We start from the raw sequence: 23,599 nt of genomic DNA, 5'->3' as shown, positions 1-23,599 counted from the left end.
ACATATCATCTCCAACATACCATGATTCTAAACATTTATATTTTTCCAGCATATGAATTTTGAAGGAGCATAAATAGGGAGTTCAGAACACTACCGGGACCAATACACAAAGTTGTAAAAAAATGTAAATAGAAGGTATTTTATACAATGTGATAAGAAAGAGCTGTGAATAGGATTGTTGTGATTCTTTTTTTAAAAAAAATCTAATAAAGTTCAATAGTCTTAGAGAGCAATGCCAAGTGAAACAAAGTAGAAAAATATATTTTTCCCCCTTTCAGGACTTAAACAGAGCTGGTAAAATGTCTGTGTCAGAACAGCTAAATCTTTCAGGAAATTGGAGAAGTATGCTGTGGCTGCTTAGCTAGTAGAGGACTTAATTTATTTTCTTGATTTCAGCTTTAAGTCTCTGTTCAAAACACATTTGAAACTTAAGTGTACAATATGTAAAAGATTTGACATTGGGTCTATGGAAGAAATACCTAAAACCAAGTACAAGTAAATCACTTTGTAAAGCCAATCAATATAAGTGCCAAAACAGCCTACAGCAAAATGGAAAAAGACCTTTTTGTCTAATCCAAGAATCATCAAATCTTTGAGCTAGAAGGCTCCATAGCTGTCTGCACAAGAAAATAAATGAATGTGAGTAGAGTCTATGATAGAAAGTGGAATTCTGTGATCTTTTTCAAAGCTACTGACAATGGTGGGACCTCAATAATGTTCTACTTCTCACAAAATTTTAAAGCACGCACTATCAGGTCCTAAAAATGTGTCCATTTGCTATTGAATAGTGATGTTAATTTTCTTCTTCTTCTTTCTTTCTTTATTATTTTGGTATTGGTCCTAGAGCTTGAATTCAGGGCCTAGGCACAGTTCCTGATCTTCTTTTGCTCAAGACTAACACTTTACCACTTGAGCCACACCTCCACTTTCAATGTTTTTTTAGTAGTTTAGTAGAGATAAGAGTCTCACAGACTTTCCTGCCTCAGCTGATTTTGAACCGCAATCTTCAGATCTCACTCTCCTGAGTAGATTGGATTAAAAGTGAGAGCTACCAGCCCCTAGCAAGTTTTCTTCTAATTTTTTTCCCAAAAATTAGGGATAGTGGGAGAACAACAAAGGAGGTATAACAATGCTCAACAAGAAATGTGCTCATTACCTTACTCTTGTAACTGTAACAGTATCTTCTATACAGTATCTTCACAATAAAAACAAACTTTCAACAATTTTAATGCATAATATTAGACTGTACAAAAATGTAAACCAACTAGAGGTGCTTATACCTTTTGATTTGCAATAAGGAATAAAAAACTGAAAAGCTTGCCAATATGCTTGTACTTATGTGCATATATTTTATCACTTTACAGAGACAGAGACTAAAGACAAAAAAAAAGCCTTCAAGGCAAAACAAAACAAAAAATATGACCACCCAAATAATTCAAGTATCAATAAATACAGCTATTTCCTCTACACAGAGTTAGTATTTCCACACCCAAAGGTGTGGCAATTTTGTCCACACTGATCTGGAAGGAATAACCTGCCCAGGCCACAGTAGCTACTAAAACATCTAGCTTTCAGCATGGTATGAGAGCTGGAAATGGAAAAAAAAGACACAAGAAGGAAAGCTAAGGAAATACTGAAAAACAAGAAAAATACGTTGACGTGTGGACCATTCCAGAAGCAGACAATTTTTCCTTCCTTTTGGAAACACTTGAGAATTCCCTAGAGTGTCTTTTACCAGCTATGGTAGGTTTAATGGCATCATATTTACAATTACATATTTACAAGGGATGTTCAAATCCTAAAATCTCAGAATTAAAATTGACTGCATCGAAATGGATGAAAGATTTGTGCAAGGATCCACAATGCAATGGTTTCTGGATGTCCAGGATGTCCATATACTGTCGCTGTACTTTCTCTAGGATCTTTTTCATCCCCTAAAATGTAGGTAACTTTTAGAACTCAAAATCCAGATTAAAACCTCATAGCTAGGGTTTCTTCTATTTGTCAAAATTTTTTTCCTTCCCTGAAAGTCAAGTCATCAGAAAACAAACAAAAAATAACATCACCTCATTATGCAAGATATAGCTAGGTTCCTAAGAATAAATCCATCTGGACACACACACACACACACACACACACACACACACACATGAGTATAATTTGAGATTGCCTTTTTAATGCTTGAATGAAAACAAAGAGCTCTATAGAATAAGAAAAAAAAGTCAGCTCTAAAACCAAGTCTTAACTGTCACGGACCACCAGACGGTCCCCTCAGGGAATGCATAGGCAAAAGAACTTATTTCTAAAAAGAAATGAGAGAAGAAAAGAAAAATACCCTGTTTTTATATAGAGTGCAAACTAAAAGGGCCATTCAGTATTTCCGAGACAAATTTGAGATTGAAAACATTTAAAAAAAATTATGGCCATGCTAATGTGCAGGCCAGTGATAAATCTGTAATGAGAATGAGAAAGTATCTAACTGAGAGAACAGTATATTTAGATATTTTTCTTCTCAGCTAATGCATCCCGGCTACATAACAAAGGATAAAATTCCACCTTCTTCATAAAGGGCCATGGTCTTGAGCCTGAGACATTCATTCATTCATTGCTCTTGCGCTTGCTCTTGCTCTGTGTGAGAGTTAGAAGTCATTTCTCTTCTCTCCCAGCACATCCCTGTGGGCAGTCACTAATGCATCCTTCCTGTACAGAGTATCACCAGTGATTTGGGATTCGCGTTCTTAATTTTAAAGAGATGAAATATGAGAAATTCTAGGCATGTCAGGACCAGAAAGGATGATACTCCAAGACTAATTGCTGAGAGGATCCCCCAAAATTCAGAAATGCCCAACTTGCTGAAGATCACCAAGCAGAGACCCCTAACAGGAGTATAATCCCATCTCCCAGAAATGCTACCAGCTGACTGCAGCAAGTTATTTGCTTATTGATATGGTGTACGTTGCTGGCTTCCAAAAATGAATCTGAAGATGCTCCTTTAAAAAACTTCCTTTTAGTGATAAAACTGCAAAGTAGGTTTATTAAGAAGAAGATGTTCTCATCTCCCCACAGGAGGAAATCAAGTTATACTGAGCCAACCAATAGTCTTTGTCCTCTTCCTTGATTGTAACATAAGTACAAGATAGTGTCATCCTAGGAAGCAAGGCCAGAAGAAAGGGCAAGAGCTAGAGCAGAGTAAGTCTTTAATGTAACAAAGCAGCAAAACTTAGAGATTACATTTTATCATCCTATAAAATATTTTATCATAAAAATATAGTTCAATATAAATAATCCTATACATAGAAGTATATAAAACAAGAAGCAGAAGGTCATTACCCAACATTCCATAACCTAAATTGATTCTCAACTGTATTTCCTAAATATCACCAGTAAAACTGGTATTTATACACACACACACACACACACACACACACACACACACACATATAGTATCTATGTTCTGTATGTATATATAAATATATGTATATATATTTATACATACACAAATAGTTTTAACCAAATGACTTTTTTTTACAATGCTCTTCTATAAGCTGGTTTTTTTCAACCCAAGATATCTAGTTTAGAAATAAACTTTTACTTCCTAGCATATTTTTGTTGTTGTTGGTGGTGGTGGTCTTGGGGTTTCAACTCAGGGCCTACACACTCTTCCTGAGCTTTCTCACTCAAGGCTAGCACTCTACCATTCTGAGCCATAGCACCACTCTGGAGGTTAATTGGAGATAAGAGTCTCAAGGACTTTTCTGCACTGGCTGGCTTCCAACCACAATACTCAGATCTCAGCCTCCTGAGTAGCTAGGATTACAGGCACGAGCCACGGATGCGGGCTCCTAGCATATTCTTAAACTAGCTAAATGTAGAACCTCAGATCAGAATAATGAACGAAACAATATAAGATCATTGTGTGTGTGTGTGTGTGTGTGTGTGTGTGTGTGTGTGAGAGAGAGAGAGAGAGAGAGAGAGAGAGAGAGAGAGAGAGAGAGAGTGAGTGTGTCAGTACCCATACTTATACTCAGGATCTTGCACCCTCCACTCTCATTGGGATATCTTTGCTCACAGCTGGTGCTTTGCAATTTGAGCTATGCCTCCAGTCTAGCCCTTTTGGGTGCCAATACTGGGCCTTGAACTCTGAGCCTCACATTCTCGCTTGTCTTTTTCACTAGGCTGACTCTACCACTGAGCCACACTTCCACTTCTGGCTTTTGTTTGTTGTATTAGAGATGTGTTTCATGGACCTTTTGGCCTGGGTTGGCTTTGAAGCACAATCCTCAGATCTCAGCCTGTTGAGTAGCTAGGATTGCAGGCACTGGGCTAAATCAATTTAACGTATTCATTAACCCCAGGCATTACACTTATGACTAATATGCATATGGTAGTAAGGGTTGGAATAATTGCTGTTAAGCCAGCTTCAATTTTCATTCTTTTTTTTTTTTTTTACTAAGAGTGCCCACACAATACCAGTGAATGTTGTTCAATGCAACAACACGTAAGTTTAACTTGTCAGGTTTGATACAGCCGAACAGTTCACAAAGAAATATATTAACAGCTAGTACATAAGATCATAGGTATTGTCACATCTATATATCAAGTATTACAAACACATCTTAAGTGACATTAAACCCATTTTACAGGTGACAAGACTAAGATCCACAATTCATGCATCATCACCTTAGGAAGCCAGAAAACTGAGTGATCAGCATTTATATACCTCTTCATTTCACACCCCATTTTTGGCTACAGTATCCACATTCTCCAACCCCAACTGAGCCCTTTGCGCTCAATCCTGGTTAGTCATGACTGACTCTTGATGCTTCTGATATTGGAGGGAAAGCTGAAACACTAATGGGGAGCAGAGTTCAAATGGAGTGAGACCACTGTGATTCCACAAAGCAGGCTTTGACTCACCTGATTCCTTCCCCTTTGCAACACCAACCCTCATGGAGTAAATGGAGCTGAGTGAGACTTTTCTAGGCTATTTATAATCTTGACATACACTAGGTCAAGACACTTCCTGACTCTGACAGCCTAGAAAACCCCCCTGATGCCTCCATGGAGCTCTGCTGGAGAAGCGTCCTTGAAGAGACAGAACAAAACTTACCAGTGAATTTTCAGCTTATCCTTTTATTTACTACCTACTGATTTCCAAAACTGATGGAGACAGTTTGGAATCAGAAGCTCAGCATCGATAAAACAAGGACTAATAATAATCGCTAACATTTGAATACAAACCAGGCACTCCTCGATAACTCTGAGCCCTTTAGCCACACAATCACCATGTGAGATACGCATTATTTTATCCATCCCACTGTACAGAAAGCTAAGGAAAACAGAGAGCGGTGAGGACATTCCTCATTGGTTTGGTGGCATAGCTAGCAAGTGAAGCCACCAGGTTTTACATTCAACAATCTGATTCCATTGGTGGCATCCACTACTACGTGACACTACCCCCACTAAAACAAGGCCAAAATCAAGAGCTAAGATCCCAGGGAATGTTAGCTGCTGAAGACATAGGCCCAAAATAAAAAGCAGCTAACACTGAAGACAGCATTTGATTTGACTTCTCATAGAAATCCTTAAAGAAGAGGAATTTATCTCCGTTGGGTGACCAACCATAATAACAGTTTGCCCACAACTAAGAAGTTTCTCATAACATGAGACTTGTAATACTAAATCTAAAGAGAGCGAGATGCCCTATGAATACAATCGCATAGTATTTTATTAAATCTCCAGTCAGTATAAACATACTTATGCTTTGGTTCTTTCAATACCTCTTCATTATTTTTTTAAATAATCATTAAAAATACTAAATAAACCAAGCACCAATGGCTCACACCTATAATCCTAACTACCCAGGAAGCTGAGATCAGGAGGATCTCAGTTCAAAGCCAATCAGGTCAGAAGAGTATGCAATACTCCATCTCCAATAACTAGCAAAATGCCAGCAAGAGGTATAGTTCAAGAGGTAGAATGCTAGCTGGACAAACAAGCCAAGCAAACAAGTACCGTGTTCAAACCCAAGAACTGAGTTCAACCCAGAGCTAGCAAAACCTAAACTAAGCTAAGCTAAACTGAACTACATGAAATAATTTCTCAATGTTCTACTGGGGAAAGATGAACAAATGCTTCATGGACAGATGGCCAGGCTAACTGTTAGGTTTCAGTCATTATATTTTAGTGTGATCTGAGGTAGGAAGGGTCACAAAATCTAGGTCAAATTTTGATCTGTCAACTCCAGCTGTGCTTTGATTTTTCTCTTCCAAAGTCATAAAGGATTGTTTTGTTTTGTTCACTTGGTAGTACTGGGGTTTGGAGCTCTGGTTCTTGAGTCTTTTAAGTAGTAGGTAGATGCTCTACCACTTGATCCATAACCTCAGTCCACTTTTTGTTTAGTTTTCAGATAAGGTCTCTTGTTTTGACGTGGGAATAACCTGGAATGAGGATTACATTTACCTTCTAACTAAAGGGATTACAGGTATGTACCACCACACTAAACTTGTTTACAGAGATTGGGTCTTGGTAACTATTTTTGCCTGGACTGACTGTGAATCTGTCTTCCTTATCTCTTATTTAAACTAGCTGTGATTATAGACAGGAGCTGCCATACCAGATTAGGACTGATTTCTAAAAAAATAATTCTCCCCCACTATCACAATAGATTCAATCAAGGCAATAGTTCTTGATAGCAATCAGAACTAACTAAACCAAAACCTCTTAAAACCACATAAAATGTCAGCTCTGAAACCAATAAGCCTCATAAAGATGACAGCTGGGTCCTGTTTATCCTTGGCTCTTCTACCACCTCCACCACAACAGCACCTTGCAAAAGGTCCTGTTCTAATTGCAATCTTCACAAGTCAGAGTTAAAAAGAACCTTAGCTGTCCTTCAACACAAATGCTTACATAAAAGTAAACTGAGACCTGGAAAAAAGAAGTCAGTTGCCCATGATTATTTATAAAGCTAAACTAAATGGGAAATAAGCTATGACTTAAGGCTACTCCCAACAAATGAAACTAGGAGACCATGAAAGGACCCAGTATTTTAACTCAAATCTAGGTGGCGTGTCATAGGTTTTCATGGACTTCACGTGCAAGTAAAACAAAGAAAACAAATGTTCTAAGAATTTTATGAAAAAAAAAATGAACAGACATTGAAGTGAAAAATATCTTTAGGAGAAAAACAAAACTGCCACGACATCTTCAAAAAAACTACAAAATTTGAGAATAAACATTTGCAGATATTTTCCAGCCAATTTAAGTTTTATTTAGTCTAAAGGCAATATATATATATATATATATATATATATATATATATATATGTATGTCTTAATATAGCATGATGATATTCAGCAAAGGTATCCAAGCACCTTCTTCAGGACAGTCAGAGCACTAGATCATCATGCCTACAAAAGAATACCAGGCTCTTGGAAGGATACGTAAGGCTAAAAAGAAAGGTGAGCCGGCTTCCTAACAAAATCAACTTTCAAACATCCAGAACAACAATTTCAGAAAAATGCCCATGAAAAATCCCAGAGCATCAATCCTAATTTCAATGAATATGTCAATCAGCTCATTTATCAGAGGATTCGATAGGTAGGAGATAGATGGTAGATGATAGATACATATAGATAGATAATCAAAGTCACATGAAGTAAATGACAAGTAGCTACAGGAATTATATACTAAGTAGGCACATGATTTTGAGTTTGGAAGAGAAAGGTACGAAAGACTTCTTCCTATAAGTATAGGCCCCTAAACTAACTTTGAAGTATCTGATGGGTAGGGCATAAAGGCATCCCAAATGTGATAAGCAGGGATTACATGTTATAGAGATGGGAAAGCTCAAGGTGTGCCCAGGTGGCAGGGAGCCAAGTTGAGTGGCTAGAGGGGAAGGTTCAGGGAGGTAGTGTCTTTGGTAATGAAAGTGAGAAAGGATATTGGAGCCTCCTGGGAAGAACTCTGTATTCCCAGGTTGGGAGTGGGATCAAAAGGGAATACAACTGTTTATGGTGCCATAGCAAACCTCATTTTTCAAGCTTTCTTCCTACTCACCCCCCCTCAATATAATTTGATCCTTCAAATTTTTCATGGCTACATCTAAACAGATCAGTTCTAGGGTTACATGATTTTTTAAATATCTCTGTGCATTCACAGTTCACCCGTGGAATCATATGGCCAAGAACAAGTAAGCAGACGGCTGCAGACCTGAACACCAAGCTGAACTCTTTGTCAGTCATTTGCCAAGGAATCTTGGCAAAAAGCATAGTTTCCTTTGCCTGATTAGAAACAGAATCCACAAAGTCGTTTGTGATTCCTGAACACAAATCATCACACCAGCAAAACTGAGCTCACGGTATCCTCAAATACAAATGGTAGAACATATTTGAAGAGAAACAAAGAAAAAGAAACAGAATAAAAAGAATGTCTGAAACAAATGCATACTTATTTTGAAAGGCAATCTAAACAAAGAAAAACTGTATTCAACTTAAAAGCTTTCCCCTCACATCACGTATTCAATCCTTCATGATCGTGAACATAGTCTCATTAAAAGCAAGTCTAAAATTCTTAGGAATAATTTAACATTAACATTTGCAAGGACATCTTTTATTCTTCTTTCCTTTCTTGTTTTTTAAGCACACTATTTCAGTTTTCCCAGTTTGTATAATTCTCATCACAGATATTTGAGGGGGTTTCTAAGAATACACTTGCAAAGCAAACATCCTAGTATTTACTAATATCCAAACGATCAAGGAAAATGCTGCTTTGTTTGATTCAGTGCTGCTGAATTTGAAAGGGTGTGTGTGTGTGTGTGTGTGTGTGTGTGTGTGTGTGTGTGTGTGTGTGCGCGTGTGTGTGTGTGTGTCTGCATTTAAGTGTGGGAGGTGGTCCTACTTTTTTTTTATTATTTCCACATAAAACAATTGCTGAAAAAGGAAAAAAAAGAGCTTGTGACTTGGACATGCTGAGAGTTTATTTCTACCAGGTATGGTAAGACTCCTAACTTCCTTTCTGTCTTGACTACACAATGGTTTCCTAAGAGGTTTAGTGTTCCCATGAAAGACTCATGTTAGACATTGGAAGGGTCTCATAGAGAACAAGCACCAGGCCTTGACAAAACAAGAGAGAAGATGACCTTTTGCCCTCTTCTGCTAAAAGCTCAGCACATCTTGTAACAGGACTAGAAGAGAGTTGGTAAGACACCAGGTGCTGTGAAATCCCTGCCCCTGGCGCTCTCTCTCTCTCTCTCTCTCTCTCTTTCTCTCTCTCTCTCTCTCTCTCTCTCTCTCTCTCTCTCGCTCTCTCTTGCTTACTCCTTAAACAGTTTCACTTGTCTTAAGCAGTATTAGGGAGCGAGTAAAAAATACAATTTCTGGAACCCACTGTTCTACTCTTGATCCTCTGTTCCCCACATTGTCTGAGCTCTGTAGCACACAGCACATGGCTTGCTGGCAATAGGCAGACAATAGGTTTAGCAGTAGCTGGAAAATTCATCCCAATTAGGCCTGTTTCCCAGGTGAATGTAAAGGGGATGGTGGGGGTGAAGTGTAAGATAATTCTATCCAAATTTTAAAGAAACATTTCATCGTGAAAAGCAAGCAATAAAGGGTAAAGCAATTTTAAACTAGGGTTGAGACAACCCCACCAAAAATTCACTGGGTAGCATGACAAAATTTTCTTAGTCTCTCTATCACAATCCTTCAACGGCTCTGCAGAGCTAATATCCAATTGTGGTTGAACGTGCTGTGAATATCTGAACTGTTATGCAGATATGGGGAGACTTTATCCAGGACTGTATTTGAAACCACAGAAACCCATCTGTTTTGTAAATCATTGATTTCAATTCCCTTTTGCAGAATGCTAGGAGAAGGTAGTTTTCTTTCATTGTATTTCTGCTTTCTCAATTGGTAATTTTTTTTAAAGTTCATGAGCAATACTTACATATGTACATGAGGCGGCTGGAATCTGCTCTGGTTGATGTTGTAGTGTGTGAACGCCTGGGTGGGGTTCGAGCTGTACTCATCCACCGTTATGGTAACTTTGCCTTGAGAAGGAATCCCATGTGCCATCCTTCCTCTCTCTAGGCATGAGCAATTCACAATCTTCCAGAGCAAAAGAAGAAAGCAGGCATGGTGAGTTTCAGCCAACCTCTGAATCCAAGTATTTACTCATCAATACCTCTGTGCGTTTCTAGAAGAAAAAAAAAACCAACAACAATAATGCATGTATGCATAGGGAAAACACATGGGAAAAAAGGGTCACAAAGGACAGGAAATTTAATATCTAGATGCAAAAGGGATTCAGGAAAAGTCTTAATCCAGGGTGTTTCCTCGTGGATCTGATAATTCTCAACTCTTTTTCCCTGTGCATAGTTCAGAATGGACATTACAACCCTATATGATATTGCTAGAGGCCAGCAAATCATCTCAATGGAGTTCAGATGAAGATCTCCTCTTTAATTATAATTATGGCACTTAACTTGAATTACGCAAGGGGCAAATCCACAGTTGCCATGGTGTCCAGTTATAAATGGTTTGTGCTGGAAATGAAGACTCGTCTATGCCTTCCCTGCTAATTGGAATGTTTGGTTTCAAGTTGGTGTCATATAATCATTTGAACTCTTGATGCTTCAAATGATCCACAAGACACAATAGCAAATGTAAGTTAGAAATTCTGTGCTTATAACTAGATACCTGTGGATAACTTATACTGACTGAATAGACATTAATTACTGCTAACTATTTTTTCTTTCACAGTTTCCCAAATACATAATGTCTAGTACATATTCATTTCTCTCTGGCTGAAAACTTTGTGGTAAGTGAAATCCTTCTTGGAAATGTATCACTCCAGTGAATGCCAAGCACCCCCAGAACTAAGCCAGCACTTTGTACACCATCCTTACTTTTCCCAATCCAGTTCTGAAGGAGCAGTAATCCAGGGCACAATTGTTTCCACTACCTTACTCTTCGAGCTATAAAATTCTCACTAGTTGGCTTCGTGTGTGTGTGTGTGTGTGTGTGTGTGTGTGTGTGTGTGTGTGTGTGTGTGTGTGTGCGCACATGCGCGCGGATACTGGAGCTTGAACTCAGGGTCAAGGTGCTATTCCTTAGCCTTTTTTCTCAAGGAGGCTGGCACTCTACCACTTAAGCCAAAGCTCTGCTTCCAGCTTTGTGCTGGTTAATTGGAAAACTGAGCCTGCCTCAAAACTGGGCTAGCCTCAAACAGTGATTTCAGCCTCCTAAGCAGCTAGAATTACAAGCATGACCACAGGCACCCAGCAGGTTTGCCTCTCCCTTCTCTTCCTTCCTTCCTTTTCTTTCTTTCTCTCTCTTTTCTTCCTTCCTTCCTTCCTTCCTTCCTTCCTTCCTTCCTTCCTTCCTTCCTTCCTTCCCCCCCTTTCCTTTCTTATTTCCATTAGTCCTGATACTTTTCATAACGGGCAATTTATTGACTGTTGCACTGAGTACAGAAATGAGAATGTCTGTTTTTGTTATAGGTGTGCAAAGACAGAGGAAAACAAATTCCTGCAGAGAAGCTGCTGTAATGGATGGATGCTGTAGAGAAGAAGTGGAACGCTTATGTAGTAACTGCTGCTTATGTAGTAACCCCTGGGTAACCCACACCCTTATTTTAAACACTCTGCATCAGAATACATTTGCCATGTGCCCCATTAAACTCCAGATATCTTAGCTGCTATCTCAAATAACAATATTTGGAATAATAAGATTAGACTTAAATTTGGCATGAAACACCTTAATATAAAGCAAAAGGCAGATGGCCTGCCATAGGCCATTTATTTTATTATTTTACAACCCCGGGCTTGTATAGTCCTCCATATGCTAGCGGGGCTAAGAAATTCCGCAGTGTTCTACTCAAATCACTGCGTTCTTCACATTAGCAATGCTTGCTAAATAACATCCACCTTGCCTGTGTTCCTAACATACAAGAGATGAATCTGCCAAAAGATGAATCTCTTGATGTTCTGGCATTTTAAGCAGTGTCACTTCGAGTTCTCTCTTTTCTTCCTGACTTCATGAGAGGTTATTGACTCCTTTCAGCACTAGTTAATACACAATTGGGGGTGTAAGATTAACTAGGTTAAAATCTTTCCCTCTCCCTTGATGCAAGATAACTATAAGAACTGCTTACAAATCACAATGTAGCAGTTTTCATATGAAGTTTGCAGCTGTTTTCTTAATTCCCCCCACAATTATATTTTACTGTTATTTTGCATAACAGTAAAACACAACACCTGCTTCAAATTGTAGTCCTGTTCTAAGTACTGTAATTCTCTTTTGAGACACAAAGTACTGAGACACTACTGAAGCGCAAAACTGCATAATTGCGTGTCGCTTGAAAAGTAAATACAAATGAAAACATCTTCCTGTTATAGAAATGACTGTCATTAAAAAGAATGTTAGCCATCAAAGCACAGAGGGGGGAAAAATACACATTTTCCAGACTATAAGAACTTCGAGTTTACATAAATTAGACAGTGGTATAAAAATTACTTGGCAATTCTTATGTTCTTCCCATCAGTGTCTATTGTGTGAAATACAGAATATTTCCAAGCATAGGAAACCAACTTCATTTCTAGACCACTGTGACTTTGCAATGACAAACTGAACTCGGCACTAAAAAGGGTCTAAATGTTTCCAGACTAAACTCACTAAATTAAGCAGAATGGGTTCTAGAAATGAATGTCCATAACATTTAACTATCCATGCAACAAGTTGTAATAGCTAACATGACGCCCTTCAATTCTCCTGTTTGAAGCCAAGAAGAGACCGAACTGAGAATGTGAGTAGTTGGCACTCCTAATGGAATGCTGTATTTTAAAGTCAGCCTATAGATTGCCTTTTTCACCCAGGAACATGTATGCCTCTTTGGACCTTTGTGCCATCAAGAAAAATAGAAAGGTCTTTTCATCAGCAAGCACAAGGCCCCTGTAAGGGCTAAATGGGTGGCTGGCACTTCATTTGAATTCATCTTTGCCATGTTCCCTTTCAAATGTTTTATCGAAAGAGTCCACCTGCAGTGTCTATCTTCTTTAATCTGGAGTCCTTTGAAGGAAATGTCAAACTGAAACAGAAAGCTTCAAAACTTTCATAGCACCTTTACACACAAGCCAAGAAAAGGTTTTTATATATTTTAAATACTATGTTCACCTCCACCCACATCTCAAAATGAACATATCCTGACTATTATACATATATGGAAATGATGAGGTTTGTTATTATTGTTTTTGTAAACTGTAGAGACAGGATATGATGGGTTAAATCACCTCCCTTCACAGGAGAACTTGGAAAGAGCTTGAAAGAAGAGAGAGAGACACTGTATCAAGTAGCTGTGACACCTTGCTTCCCATTCCAGCAGTAAAACCTTCTAAATGACCATACTTGCACTCAATCTCACCCTCTTCACACGTGCACTAACTTTTTATACACAATACTTAAAGAGAGCAGTTTTCTGTTTTAATTTTCATTCAACACATTTGCTCTATCAACAAAGGCACACAGTACAAAATGCCAAGATGCCTAAAGAAAAATCTAAGAGGGACTGTCACTGCCAAACACACATGCTGGTGTTAGTTTCTTTAAAAAAAAAAATCATGTGAGCACATTTTGCATTTCCTAGACAGCAATTACAGTCTCTTGTCCCTTAAGCTACAAGCTAGCAATGTTCTTTTCCAGGAATCTACTTGGAAAAAAATCTCCTAAAGTCTGCTGGCAACGCAGAGATTAAAAAACCCGAGGACTTAAATAACTGTCTCCACTTCCAAGACAACAAGAGGTCCAATTCACCAAAAGTTTGAAAAGAAACGATCCCTGATCTCTCTCAGGGCACCGCCTGGGCAAGCCTATGAGAAAAGACCCCGCGACTTCGCTGTTTGACCAAGGATGCTCTTTTCAAATTACTTGTCTCCCCCCCTTTGCCCGCCCCCCAAGATCGCCAGACCCACAGCGTGGAGGGAGACTTTGGAACTCTCCCGCCCCAGCTACGCCCAATTTTGCTCTCTCTTCTTTTGCTTTTGCTTGCTTAACTTGCACTCCTGATCTTTTATGCCCACTTCCAGTTACTCATCCCAACGTGCGGGAACGATGCCCACACACCTTCCCCGAGGCTTCTCTGACACTTTTGGTGGGGTTTGTTTGGAGTGGGGGGAGCAGATGCTGACATAAAAGTCCCACGAGCCTCTGTTCTGCGCGCTCCCTCCCTCTCCCAGGGCACTTACACCTGAACTTGTCTCCAGCACTTCGGACATCCGGCTGACACATTCCTTCCGAGAGGGTGGGCAAGACTTTTCCTCCAGCGCCTTTGACCACGCGTGGAGTCTCTCTCTCTCTTCCTCTCTCTCTCAATCTCTCTCTCAATCTATATATGTGTGTGTGTGTGTGTGTGTGTGTGTGTGTGTGTGTGTGTGTGTGTGATGGGGCGGGGGGCGCGCAGAAATTCTCTTCTCTGGATTGGTTTGTTTGTTTTAAATCTGGGGTGGGGGCTACAGTTACTGCACAAGCACACATACACACATGGGGAGAAGAACGAGCAAGAGAGCGAGCGCGCACGAAAGAGACAACACACCCGCTTGGCCCTGCCTTGCCCACCCCCCCTCCACCCCCCCTCTGCCTGGTCCTGCCCCTACTGCCCCTTCCTTACTTGGAACACTTTGCTCGCTTTACTCCACTTACTCCTAGGTTGCCACCGCGCCCGCCGCCGCTGCCGCCGCCGCCGCTGCAGTTGCTGCTTGCTGGCACTACTAGAACTAGCACTCACAGGTCGCTGTCTTTTTGGTTCTTCTTTCTCCCTCACCTCTCTCTCTCTCTTTCTCTCTTTTCCTCCCCCCCCCCCCACCCAGCCCGGGGCTTGATTGATGACCACAGTCGCCCAAGGACTCTGACACGAAGCCATCCTCGATGGGGCATCCCAGCCCTTCATCCTCGACGGCGGCAGCCTCCGGGGGCGCACGGGCATCCCGGAGCCCACCGAGCGGGGCGCACGGGCATCCCGGAGCCCACCGAGCGGAGCCGCCGACGGGAGCCGCTGCCGCTGCCTCTTCCCAGCTCGGGGGCCCCCCACCCCCCACCCCGAGGCTGCCAGGCTCCTTCCCCGAACGGCTGGGAAAGGGAGGAAACCAGCCCGCGTGCGAAGGGGGGAGTGAAGGCCACGGGTTTCCACCCTCTTTGGAAACCTTTGGCTTTCCGTTAAAGTTTTGTGTGTGTGTGTGTGTGTGTGTGTGTGTGTGTGTGTGTGTGTGTGTGTGTGTGTGTGTGTGTGTGTGTGTGTGTGTGTGTGTGTGTGTGTGTGTGTGTGTGTTCCCTCCCTAACCTGCTCGTGTTTGCTGCCAGCATCACAAATCAATTACACATTTTTCATGAGCCGCATTCGCAGTTCATTTGGCATGGGGGGTGCGTTATAAATCAACCTCACAGGGGAAGGAAACCTTTTCTTTTCCAATTTTAATTTTTATTTTTATTTTTTTTTTTTTTGGCTGATGGACTCCAAACTCCCTCTGGATCCTCTAGGAAAAAAAAATGCCCACTTCACCTCCTAGGCCGCAAAGCCCCGGAATTCAAAGGCGTTACAAAGATAATCTTGTTAGATGTTAATAAGGATGGGGCGAAAAACAAAACCAAACAACAACAACAAACCCACGAACAACTCCCGCCTGTGTGGCAAAGACACGCGGCAGCAATGGTGACTTCTCTCTGCGGGCGCCCGGTCGTCGCCCGGCTCGCTCGCTCGGGTCGCGGGATCGCTCGGCAGGCTGCGATCTGGCAGACCTGAGGCGGCGGCAGAGAGCGAGGTTGGGGTGCAGGGACCCGGCGAGCAGAGCCCCGCGCGGGCGGGCGGGCGGGCGGGCGCGGTGCGCGCGCGCGCAGGCGGCCCTGGGGTTGGGTTAGCCACGGGGCGCAGCCCCAAGCACAAAGCTGCGCCGCCGTGCCTTCCTGGACCTGGCACCTCTGGCCCTCGGGTGCCCAGGGCTGGGGGCCAACACAATACACCCGGGCCTAGGCCGGGGCGGCTCGGATACACAACCCTGGGACTTTCTAGTAAACAGCCCCCGGGAGCCTCGGTTCCTACCTCGCTCCACCCCCCCCCCCCATCTCCACTGCCCGGCTTTCGCCTCTGTCTCCCGAGGACACCCCTTCCTAAGAAATCCAAGCGGACCAGGGATGGAGGGAGGGGGAGGGCAGAGAGGTGGGGACCCCAAGAGGTCCGTGGGAGAAGGAGGGGGGAGAGAGAGAGGGCTGGAGTGGGGGGGGAGAGGAGATAAGGTCGCTGAGGGCTGGGGGGAGGGGAGAAGGGGCAAGATGGGGAGTGGGAGGGAAGACATCTATCCATCCCCCCCCAAAAAAAATTAATAATAAGCGTTGTGTGTTGCAGGTTTGAAAAGCAGCCTTTCCCGGATCCTCAATCGCCCGCCCGGCGAGTGTCGGGGGGCAGCGGGGCAGCGGCGGCCGGCGGCTCCGAGCCCCCCGCACGCGCCTCTGACAAGGCACCTCTCACCCGGGCTCCGCTTTGTGTGTGCATTTTTTTTCCCCCTCTCCCTTCCTCTGGCGCTCGGCACCGGGCGCCCGGGCGCCTCCTCCCCCTCCCCCGCCCTCCGCCTCCCTTCCCGGGGCGGATTTACCTTTCCCGGGCTGCGCTCCGGGTCCGGGGGATGCCTTCAGCGCCCGGTGTGCGGGCGGTCCATCGCCGAGCCGCCCCGGAGCCTGGCGGGGAGGAGCGCGGGGGCCGCGCGAGGGGGCAGCGAGGGGCGCCGGAGGGCCAAGAACCTTCGACCTCCGAGGTCCCCGAGGCGAGCTGGGGCCGGGGACCCGAGGGCGCGGCGCAAAAGGTTGGGGAGGGGGGTAGGTGAAAGGTGGGGGGGAGAGCAGGGGGGGGGAGGAAAGACCCGAGCAGCCTCGATCTGGGGAGGAGAGAGAGAGAGAGGGAGCGAGAGAGCGAGCGAGGGGGCGAGGAGAGGGAGAGAGAGGGCGCGGCGAGCCGGAGGGAGCGAGCGCGGTGCAGTGACAGGGACTGCCACTGGGGTCAAAGGAGCACACAAGCTCCAGGAAGCAGGGCGGCCCGGCGCCGCTCCGTGCGCGCTCCCCCGGCGGGACCCCGTGCCCCCCGCACGCCTCTCCCGCAGTCCCGTTCCACTCGAACCCCCCCACCCGCGCCCCGACGCCGCCGGGGTTTGCAGGAGAGGGAGGGAGCGGAGGGCGAGGCCAGCAGCCTGCTGGTGTTCCCGGGTCAAGCAGGCAGCAGGAAGCTGAGCTGCAAGTTCATCACCAGGAGTGTGATCAGCGTTTAAAAAAAAATGACCGGGGACTAAGGGAAAGGGGGAAGATGAGGCTACGGAGCTCCAGGAACATTGAGCGCCCCCCACCCCACCCCCGCCTCCTATGGGCGTCTTCTTCAAAAGAAAACACACACACACCCCTTCTCTGGTCCGCCACCCCCACCCCACCCACCCATCGACCTGGCAGCCACTGTCAGAGGTCCTGGCACAGATTCAAGGCACAGAACTCACTGCAGGGCCCAGCGGAGCGGCCGGGGGAGGGTGGAGGGACAGAGCGGGGCCTTGGCTCAGATCATGGAGGGCGACCTTAGGTTTCCTCCTATCTGCTAAACTGAGACTTTCCTGGGGGATGTCTGTGCAACCTTTCTTCAAGGCTTTCAACGTGCCATGCACACACACAAACACACACACACACACACACACACACACACACACACATCTACCTCCTGCTCACTATAATAATGTTCATAAGAAGGAAAAGGCCAAGCCCAGATGATCATTACACACACACACACACACACACACACACACACACACACACACACACACACACTTTTATGAATTAAGTCAGGTTTAGAATAGAAAGGTAAGAGAGAGACTGCAATAGTTCCCCATTTTTGTCCTGTGGATATAGTCCCCCTCCACCCAATAAGCACTTCAAAAACCGTGGTCAAAAATGAAGTTATGCTAGTTTTCTCTACTGATTTGGCACATGTTCCGAAAAGAATGGTAGGCAGGTGGACCTAAAGAAAGGCAAAGCCCAGTGAAATACTAGAAGACAGCACAAGGGGAAAGAAGGCTTTTAGAAAAACTTGGATGGCTAGGTTGTCTGTGAAAGATGAGGTGGCCCTGTGATGTTACACTCTTGTCAGAGCTGAAGGATTTGGACTGCAACCAGATCTAATTCCTTTCTAGCAGTGAGACTCAAAGATCCACGCATTCTCTGAAAGGAAATCTGGTGTATGTGTGTGAAAGGGACAGAGAAGTGTGCTAACTGTGACAACTGACTAGACATCCTGACTGAAATCATATCCCCTAAAAATGAAAAAAAAAAAAAAAAAAGACAGGACCATTAAAAAATCTGGTCCATGGATTCTGTGCTGAGACTAATTGGTTTCCAGGGTCTGGGGAGGAAAAGTGAGAAAATGGATGGAAGGAGCCCCATGTTGTTGTTGTTGTTGTTGTTGTTGTTGTTGTTGTTGTTGAGATCAAAAGGAATTCACTTGAAAATATTTCCCTTTTACAATCCGCTTTTCTGGCGCTTGCATTTTAAGTAACCCATCTCATGCCTGGGCTGAAATAAAAGGGGAAATGGTCTTCCTAATGAATTTATTTCATTGTAAAGCATGGCGAGAGTGTCAGTACTTGTCAAATGTATTGAGATGGAAAGGACAGTGCCTTCTTTTGCCCCACAGAAATCACAGCAAGTGACAGTGACCTCAAAGGATGCAAAAGATGGGGTGAAGGAGCAATTTTATATTTTATTTTCTTTCGATTCCCAGCAGCAGAGTCATGTGTTTGAAGAAATGGTTTGGTTTTGCTTCCCTTACTCTCTGAGTTAGCAATACACTCACTCCTTTCATCTGATTTGGGCTTAGTCAGGCCAAAAAAAAAAGGAAGGAAGGAAGGAATGAGGGGAGGAAGAATGGAAAGGAGGGAGAGAGGAAAGGAAGGAGAGAAATAAAAAATCACTAGCTAAATAATCTTTCTTCCCCCCCCTTCCTCCTCCTCCTCTTATCTGGTAGTTAATCAAAGCAGCCAAACTAGTTGGAACAGGATTTGCATCTACATATGTGCACACAGACAGTAAACAACAATGTGTCCTAGTTCAGTGGCATGTTTTACAGGAGATTTAATGCTACTAAATATCAGGAGTGTGATCCTTTACAAAGTTGATGGAAATCCACATATCATTTTACTGAGTAGAGAAAATTGAGATTAAAAAGGCTTAAAATTATCATTTGTAGTGCAGGAAAAAATTATATCCACCAATCTGTCTCTAGAATCAACCCCTACTGTGTCCCTGCTGATAGATCAATTATCCAGTAGTAACCAAGTTGTATTTGGGTTATGAATTTTTATTTCCATTAGGCTACTAAAATAAAGGAGCAGGAGAAATGTAAGTGAATTTAAATAATAAATCAGGAGCAGAAGGAAATCATTTTTCATATAATTCTCATTATATGGATTTGAACTTACTGCATGTTGTGAAATTAAATTCTCCACAAATACAACTACCTACACTAAAAACTGATTTAAAAAATTATTAGGTGTGCCTCCACATCTGCCCCTTGCTAGAAAATTTGGTGTGTTGTCTCATTATATCAGATTTTAAATATAATAATACAGGATTTTTTTCAGATTTTTTAAAAAAATTTATTTTTGTTGTTATTATTAAATTCTTTTGATTGTTTAAAATGAAAACCAAAGAAGGATGATAATCAGATGTCAAGTTTATAACTTTTTCAGCAATTCCTTTAAATGAAAGAAATAAATGATTATATATAAATATATATTTCCTTCACTATAAACTAAACCTTTTCCCTAGTAATTTCATCAGTGAAACTCTAAATATGTTCCCTGATAGTTCATTTTAATACTTTGTAAAAATGTCTTTTAGAATGTATTTAAAGAGAAAAATGAGAGAGATGTGGGAGAATTTGGAGTGACAGGTGGGAAACTGAGGTATGTCTTTGAAAGAGAAATATTTTCTTAAAGTTAACATGCATCTTCCCTGTGAGAACAGCTTTTCAATATCTAAGACTATATGTTTAAAACTTAGTTCAGTCTTGTGGGTTCTTCTTCAGTGACAGAAACAAACAGTAACTATTTTACCCTTTTTGTCTTGAAGTTGTCTACATGTTTATTATTTTCTAGCAAAGACTAAGATAGGAGAACAACTTATACAGGTTATGTTCCATTTATACTAAGATAAAATTAGAAAAATCTAAGCCAACAAACTCTTAACTCTTAACTCCCACAGTTCTTGTTTACTTGTTTCAAATATTTTTTATTGTATTCTCTCCAACTTAAAAAACTATGCCCTATATTTCTTTGTGCCCTTCATTCTTACACCAAGGCACATTGCTGAAGCTTGGAAATGTTTAATAAATGTCTGTGTGAATCAATACATGAGAAGGTGAAAACAGAACGCATCAGTACATGAGTGAATACACTGGAAGGAAAACCTATACCGGAAGGAAAATCCCAAGTCAGATTTGTAAGACAGGAAGTGATATCATAAGCAGTGTTGGAGGATAAGAGCTAAGAATTTTCAATGGAATTAAAACAGTACAGTTGAAAGGATTTGCTAATGTCTTTAGAAACATGAAGTAACACAAAAGACTGTTTTGAAAACTAATTTTCTCAAAGAGGAATTAAAGGCAACTGTATGTCACATTGCTTGAAGCCACCTCTCTTTAAATGCAGGTAGGATATCTTTTAAAATGCAGTAAAACACCAAAATGAAAAGAATCTCAAGTAACACTTGTGTCTTAAAATTTTCAGAGATAACTTATCAAGATATACTCTCAAAATAAACTTGTATGTGACTAATCTGATATTTTAATGTATGTTCTTTGAGTTTTTCAATATAAATGTATAAATACTTTTGGCGTCACTTACACTTACATTTTCCTTTAGGGTAGCAATAAAAATATTGAAGGCAAGCCGGGCGCTGGTGGCTCTCGCCTGTAATCCTAGCTACTCAGGAGGCTGAGATCTGAGGATCGCGGTTCAAAGCCAGCCCGGGCAGGAGAGACCGTGAGACTCCTATCTCCAATAAACCACCAGAAAACCGGAAGTGGCGCTGTAGCTCAAGTGGTAGAGCGCTCGCCTTGAGCTGAAGAGCTGAAGGACAGTGCCCAGGCCCAGAGTTCAAGGCCCACGACCGACAAAAAATATATATATATATATATTGAAGGCAAACACTAAAATGGATGAAATTTTATAAAATGTATGGTCATTATCTTAGAAAGGCTAAATCTAACTCAGCTTTGCTGACAACTAAAATAATAAGCATGTGAAAACAATCTTAAAATTTTGTAAAACTTTCACTAATTTTTCCATATCTGTTACTCACCAATGTTTATCATATATCAATCAATCTGACAGATATTACTGATGCAGTAATTAAATTTTGTAGTGACGAGGTTTGGACCCAAGACCTCACGTATACTAGTCATATATGTCACCATTGTACTACATCCCCAACATTACAACAACTAATTCTGTACAATTTTGAACAAGATGTGGAGTGTAGGTTCATGTGTTTTCAGTTTTAATGTCTATCTTAACCTTGCATGATCTCTGTTATCACTTAATGCTTAATATGTCTTTCCCCAGGTCATGGTCCCAATTTTGGAAACATGGTAGAATTTACTGGCTTGGAACAGACTTGTGATGTTGAAAGAACACATTCTAATTCAAGTTAAAGGTGTAGTGATTTCTTTTGCAAGATGAGAACATATAAAATAATGGACTAAAGAATAGGCATGTGGGGATATTTTTTATGAGTAATTCAATTGGCAAGGTATCTTAAGATATAAAATTTAAGTCTATATAATTTCCCCTTTGCCAGCACAAATAAATAGATAGATACATAAATAAATGGATATGATCTTTTAAAACTAAATTTGAGAGGTCAATGGGATGTAAAAATCTATTTCTTGCCATTTTATTTGCATAAGATTGACAAATTTTATAATTTTATTTTTAGAACTACTCTGTGCAAGGCAAAGTTTGTAAACCATTTTGATGGTCCAATGATGCAATAAGCAGGGAGTGGTTTACTACTTTATTAAGTTCTTCACTCTCTGGGGGTTTTGGTTCATGGACCCATTCTTGGATATTTGTAAATCTGCAGCTGCTCAAGTCCTTTATTATAAGGACATACACACACACACACACACACACACACACTTTGCATACAATTTACACACATCCCCCATATATTTTAAATCATCTTTAAGTTATTCCTAGTACTTAAAACAATAATTGTTATGCCATATAATGGCAACAAAAATGTGTGTACGTATGTAGTCCACATGCAATATTTTCAAATGCTTTTGATTTGTAATTGTTGAACCCACGATTGCAGAACCCATGGGTCCAGAGCATTGACTGGATAAAATTTTACCTAAGTTGGAGAGACCCTGATTTAAATCATTACAGTAACAAATTTGAATTGCGCCCATGGAAACAAAAATAGGCACTTAATGTAAAGAAAAAAAAAATAGGGAGACTTTCTTCCATGGTGTTAAATGAAGGTTTTTACATGGAGGAAAGGAATATAAGGATAAAAACCAAGGATAAGGATAAAGACCAAAGAAACAGCGTCCCACATAGTGAAGATGAGGGTTTGCATGATGATGCAATGGGATATGAAACTGATGTCGGTAGTGGCCAGAAATTCAGTACCATGCTAAAGACATTTGAAGGTCATAGCTGGAGTCCTGTTCAAGATGTTTGACTTTATCCTGAGGGCAACTGGAAGCTGTTTAAAGATCTTAAGTAGAAAGGGTAACATGATTACATTAGTGTTTTGTAAAGGTCACTCTTCCCAATGTAGAGAATGGATTTTAGGAAGCTTGAGTGAGCTAGGGAGGCCAACTGGGAGCTATTGCAGTCCTTGCTTTGCAGGTGGTTAGCCTTTGTGAAGACAGTTTAGGAAATGAAGAAACATGAAATCAAGACTGTTGAATAAGTTTTACATAATAAGAACAAAGTTTGCCTGCATGTTGAAATACTGACTGAGGTCATGTGGTACCCAGTCATAGAGGCAGAGAGCTGAACTTACCTAAAGATTTCCTTTCTTAACCGCCTCATTCCACTCACATTCAAATCTTTCCATACATTCCTTTTGGAATCCCAGCTATAGCACTAAATACAATGCTCCCATAAAATGTCATTAATCTGACTTTGGTCAACTTTACAGATGCTAAAATATTCAGTGTTGTGCATCTCATTTTTTGCCCACGTGCTGACTTGTGCTAATTTCATAGAAAATATAAAGGCAGGGAGTAAATGTAGTTCTGTTTTGCTTTCAAGTTTTAGTATACTGCATCAATTCGATGTCTGGTTTCATCAGAACTAATTCACTTATATTTAATATTGAGAAAAATATTCTAAAGGATTCTTCACAAGTGCTTGCTTGATTTATTGAGATCTTCACAGACACAGATATCCTTTCAATGAACATAAAGACACCGACTGCAAATAAGAATATTATTCTCTCAGTACTGGGATTGTTCCATGTGGACCCTGTTAGTCTTGAAAAGTTCACTGTAACAATGACATTCCAGATGC

General features: G+C 41.6%; 1 protein-coding gene across 5 annotated transcripts in view; it reads right to left on the bottom strand.

Moving 5' to 3' along the window:
• Mpped2 (metallophosphoesterase domain containing 2) overlaps positions 1 to 16,879 on the bottom strand; it is a 174,132-nt gene extending 157,253 nt beyond the window's left edge. The window contains exons 1-2 of one of the 5 annotated variants that reach the window (XM_070032670.1): positions 16,640 to 16,879; positions 9,949 to 10,197 (exon numbers count right to left, since the gene is read on the bottom strand). In XM_070032670.1, coding sequence (XP_069888771.1) covers positions 9,949 to 10,076 — 128 coding nt within the window. In that variant the 5' untranslated portion in view covers positions 10,077 to 10,197; positions 16,640 to 16,879. Of the gene's footprint in view, positions 1 to 9,948; positions 10,198 to 14,242; positions 14,523 to 14,664; positions 14,792 to 16,639 lie in introns of those variants that run through there. The other 4 variants (XM_070032673.1, XM_070032672.1, XM_070032675.1 and 1 more) reach the window with 4 other exon arrangements.
• Between the last annotated feature and the right edge of the window lie 6,720 nt (positions 16,880 to 23,599).

The sequence above is a fragment of the Dipodomys merriami genome, unplaced genomic scaffold (genome assembly GCF_024711535.1).
Source record: "Dipodomys merriami isolate MVZ:Mamm:240054 unplaced genomic scaffold, mDipMer1.0.p SCAF_21, whole genome shotgun sequence".
Taxonomy (NCBI): domain Eukaryota; kingdom Metazoa; phylum Chordata; class Mammalia; order Rodentia; family Heteromyidae; genus Dipodomys; species Dipodomys merriami.
Note: the sequence above shows the minus strand (reverse complement) of the source record. Positions and strands in the feature narration are given on the sequence as shown.